The sequence below is a fragment of the Henckelia pumila genome, chromosome 1, assembly GCF_033568475.1.
Source record: "Henckelia pumila isolate YLH828 chromosome 1, ASM3356847v2, whole genome shotgun sequence".
NCBI classification, from domain to species: domain Eukaryota; kingdom Viridiplantae; phylum Streptophyta; class Magnoliopsida; order Lamiales; family Gesneriaceae; genus Henckelia; species Henckelia pumila.
This window is the reverse complement of record NC_133120.1, coordinates 102,593,419-102,597,981: the sequence shown is the minus strand read 5'-3', so window position 1 is coordinate 102,597,981 and position 4,563 is coordinate 102,593,419. Positions and strand designations below refer to the sequence as shown.

Genomic DNA, 4,563 nt, shown 5'->3' with positions numbered 1-4,563 from the left:
AATCTTCGTGCACCGATGCTTCTATGGTTGTTAAAGCTATCGAACATCCAGAACCTTATGCTGTTGAAGCTCATTTGGTTGAAGATAAACGTCAAGCCTGTGTGCAGGTTCCTGGGGCTTCTTTCTTTCATTGTCTCCGTGAAGGCAATGGCCTCGCACATTTCTTAGCTCAGATGGGCTTTACTTCTGAAACAAATTTGGAGTTTGTTTCTTTTGTTCCTTTATTTTTGAAACCTTATGTACTGAGGGACTTGTATGTTTAATGTAGTTATCCTTAATTAGTTTTAAAAAAAAATCATAAGTCATGTGGTATATATTTGTTTTATTTACCGAGATTTGGGTTCTAAATGGATTAACTGAAAAATTCGATGAATTAATAATTAATGAGACTAAATCTTATTGTTCTTTTGTTAATAATTATCTAGCATATAAATAGTAAAATCATAAAGTCACTGTATAAAATGTGAATGATTGATTTATCATTTTTTTAAGTGATTGACTTAACAATTATCTAATAACTTATTTGATTAGTAAAATTATTTATATTATTATTAATGCAGGAAAATATACTTTTACACTTTATTATATGTTATTACTATTATTAAAGTTGAGATATATCTTATTATATTATATATTATTATTGAAGAAGAGCATCACTTAGTAACCAGATTAAAATTAATTTAATTAAACTAAAGACGAAAGACACAAACAATTATTCAATATGAGTCTTTAATTGAATACTTAACAAGACGATTATTCACATGCTCAATATAAATTTTACAAGTTTTTTGATAAGATAAAAGCAAACAATTTTAATTAATAAATCGTACATTAGGCAATGACTTTGAATAGCCAATTTGTTTCGATGATCAAGTCACCCGAAGTGCGTGCCACGCACACAACAAGATTTTCCCCAAATTTTCTATATATTTTCTTTTTGGAGTAATCAAAGTTGGATAATGATTAAAGATTTGGGTGCCCAATACGATTTTATGTATATGGTGTATAAATGATCATCAATTTTTTATATAAAAAAAAAACCAAGTTGAAAAGCAAAGCCCATCGTTCAAGAATTACCTCCTGGCACTTCTCATCGGTTTCCCTTCTTTCTTGAACAATCGTCTTTCTCATACAAGAGGTTCGTCTTTTCTTTATATTTTCTAATATCGATCCATCTTCAATCTTTCTCATAGTCCACCCTTTGTTGATCTTTGGCTGTAATTTATCTAAATTCTTGGGTTTTTGTTTCTTTTTTTGGAAAAGGTGAATTATAATCTATAACTCCATCTGTTTAAATTGTGATAATATCACGATGGGTTTTATTTCTTCGATGATCTGAGTCGGTGACAGGGTTTTCTAGTTTATTCTTCTCCCCGTTATCGCATTCGTTAATTATCTTATCGTACACGTTTCCGATGTTCTCGATGAGTTGGGTTTTGACTTTTTTCGGGGGTACGAAGTCTCATTGATTTTCTTTGATTAGTTGATTTTTATAAGTGAAAGTTTGATTTTTTGAGCAGCGATATTGAGGTGTAATGGCAAAGAGTTCATTCAAGCAAGAACATGATCTCGGTTTGTGCTGCCGTTTATTCAACATTCAATATATATTATAATAAGTGAATATTGGTTTATTTTCTTGTGGGTTATTTTTCTTCAATGTTCTGATATTTTTCACTTTGTATTTGTCCAGAGAAAAGGCGTGCTGAGGCTGCTAGGATTAGGGAGAAATACCCCGACAGGATTCCTGTGAGAATTCAGAACTTTTTCTGTTGTGCTGCAGTTTATCATTTGAGCGTTTTATTTTGATAATTATGTGATTTTGTCTATTTAATTTTGTGCCACATGTTTATGGTGTTTTTCAGAATCACTTGCTTTTCAACCTTATTTGACAATTTTCTTGGACCTCATCAATATTTGTAGCTTATTACCATTGATTTCTGAGCTTTAAGAGAGCTATTTATGTATGAGTTTTGTGAGCATAAACAAAGGAGATGACCCTTTTCGATACGTATTCTGTTTTCAGTGTTGAAATTTCCAACCTGTTGAATTGTTGAATTGCATGCTTATTCTTAGCCGATCATTGCCTATCTCAGCCAATATCACTATTGTAGGAGAAACCTATTCATGAATTCATGTCAGGCACGCCCTTTTTGCTCTAACTTTGAATTTCTTTATGACATTCTTTTTTCAATCGGAAAATTAAATTTATATCGATAAAAAAGCGATATACAACACATGCCAATCATACTTATAACATTTCTTGAATTTATAGGATGCACCCCCATCTCATATTTTCGTTTGTCTATGTAATGCCTTCTCTTAAGCATGTAAGAAGTCTGGTTTCTTACAATTGATGCCATCTGTCATATCTTACTGTTTGTGTCGTGTCAACTGTTAGGCCCTCTGCATGGCTCTCTTTTATTTCCTTTTGTACACTCTGTCAATATTAACCTGAATATTTAACTCTCGTAAATTTGCATTCATGAAGTTGAAGATCACAACATGAAATCCCAATTAAGAGTAAATTAATGTTACTTGTGTTCTTGTGATGTAGGTGATTGTTGAGAAAGCAGAGAGGAGTGATATCCCCAACATCGACAAGAAAAAGTAAGCATTGAGTCCACAGTTAGTGATTTCCACGTAATTTGATTTCATTCTAGTATATTGTTTGCTTAAATTATCTTATCGACAATCTCTTATAAAAAGCTATTATGAGATGGTATTACACTTATCTGGAGGTGCTCACAATTGACACTATTGAAAGTTAAATATTTGTTTTTGAAAAAGAAATAAAGGAAGAGTAAAAAGAGGTAGGTACAGAGGGACCGAATTTGAATTCCAATTATGTGTTATTGCTTAAAGATTTATGCACCACAAAGGTTTTTCTCTGTCAAAGGGCGGTTCTGGCTTACTATCTCCTCGAGCTCTCCCATTTGTTTCATTCCGTTGGAAACCTGATAGTTTTACTTGTTTTATTGATTTGTAAATATGACATTGCATAAAGCTTAGAACTATGAAGTTATTTAAGTTGACTGTTATTTGGGGGTTATAACTTATTGTTCAACTTCAACACTATTCCAGTATTCTGATTACTTACTTTTGCAGTGTGATATTAATTGAGTTATCGAATGTTTCTCGTGAAAATGTCGGCCGTATTATGACATTTGTTTCCTACTGTAGGTTGTTTCCTACTGTAGGTGAAAATATAACCAAATGTTTTCTCTGACGTTGTTGTGACAAACTATCATATTTGATGGTTTTGGTAATGTTATGCATCTTTTTTGTCATCCATATCTGCTGACAGAAGTTTGTCGACTTTTAGCCCAACTGATGCTACATAATTATGTTTTGGATGGTTGGTTTCAGATGTGAAACAATATTCTAATTACATCATTTGTAAAAATATTCAAGTATCTCGAAAAAATTGTTGAATTGGAGAAGTGTCACTCTCAATGAAGAAATTCTACCCAAAAGGCCAACAAACACATCCGAAGTTTTTTCATTTGGACGTGGATGATCAATATTGTGACGGATGGTATTCATCAGAATATTGCTTATTATGCTACCAGTTTAAGCTCCTTGCTCTTGTTTACTTCCCGAATTGGTTTGCGTTTCTTTTTCTTTTTCCTTTTTGTTCGCGAGATGAGTTGGGACCATCTAGTTCCTTTAAGGCAAGAATTTGGACAGTCGAAGACCCAAAGGAATGATACCCACACATTGTTGATTGCCTTACCTATATTCTCCCATATCTGCACAAAGTTGTAAAACCATATCATCATATTCTATACTATTACAGGTATCTTGTGCCAGCTGACCTGACCGTAGGGCAGTTTGTCTATGTTATACGCAAGAGGATCAAACTGAGTGCAGAAAAAGCAATTTTCATCTTTGTGGACAATGTCCTGCCCCCTACAGGTAACTGTTTACTCGACATCTTGCCGTATAACGTCCAAAATACCGTTCTGTTTTATAAGCTTCTTGCTATCGTCGTTGTGTTCAGGTGCTATAATGTCCGGAGTATATGACGAAAAGAAGGATGAAGACGGTTTCCTCTATGTAACATACAGCGGAGAGAACACGTTTGGGAGCTATTTTCTGCCATGACCGTCCTTCACAATTCAGGCTGTGCTCTCCTTTGACAAGGCTTGCTCTATTTCACTGTGCTGATAATTCTTATTGCCGTGCTTACCTAATGTATAGCATCAATCTGTGTATAGTTTCCTTTTCTGGAAGACGGTTGAACGCAACAATGTCCTGGTTATGAACCAAGAACAATTTAAGAATCATTCTTCTTCTTCATGTCTGTGTGGTGGATTCTCTACTCTGTTTTTCTGTTTCTTTTACCTAAATAAGCATCTGTTAAGACTCGAAAACGTGTTCGTCGCGCTGGCTGTTTCCACCTGGCCCATCCCAGAATGAAGCAGTCCAGACTCGATGATGCATATGGTTGCAACATGTTGTGAATGACTAAAACTTTGACATGACAAGTTTTATTCTTCTTTGGGTGATTGATATAATGTGGTTTCGTTTAGAATCTTTAGATCAATACTTTAAAAATGTTTT

General features: G+C 33.8%; 1 protein-coding gene across 2 annotated transcripts; it reads left to right on the top strand.

Moving 5' to 3' along the window:
• The first annotated feature begins 982 nt into the window (after nt 1–982).
• Nucleotides 983–4,299, top strand: LOC140861127 (autophagy-related protein 8f). Of its 2 annotated transcripts, none has more exons than XM_073264154.1 (6): nt 983–1,138; nt 1,521–1,572; nt 1,691–1,746; nt 2,555–2,607; nt 3,797–3,915; nt 4,001–4,299. In XM_073264154.1, exons 2-6 carry the CDS (start codon nt 1,536–1,538, stop codon nt 4,102–4,104), a joined length of 369 nt encoding a protein of 122 aa, XP_073120255.1. In that variant the 5' UTR covers nt 983–1,138; nt 1,521–1,535; the 3' UTR covers nt 4,105–4,299. The 2 variants fall into 2 exon arrangements, with proteins under 2 accessions (XP_073120255.1, XP_073120296.1); XM_073264195.1 differs by lacking the exon at nt 983–1,138 and adding an exon at nt 1,239–1,263.
• Nucleotides 4,300–4,563: the final 264 nt, after the last annotated feature.

Coding starts and splice junctions, on each gene's coding strand:
- LOC140861127 (XM_073264154.1), top strand. CDS start 1,536: ATGGCAAAGAGTTCATTCAAGCAAGAACATGATCTCG. Junction 2,608..3,796: donor CCCAACATCGACAAGAAAAA/GTAAGCATTGAG, acceptor ATACTATTACAG/GTATCTTGTGCCAGCTGACC. Junction 3,916..4,000: donor CAATGTCCTGCCCCCTACAG/GTAACTGTTTAC, acceptor CGTTGTGTTCAG/GTGCTATAATGTCCGGAGTA.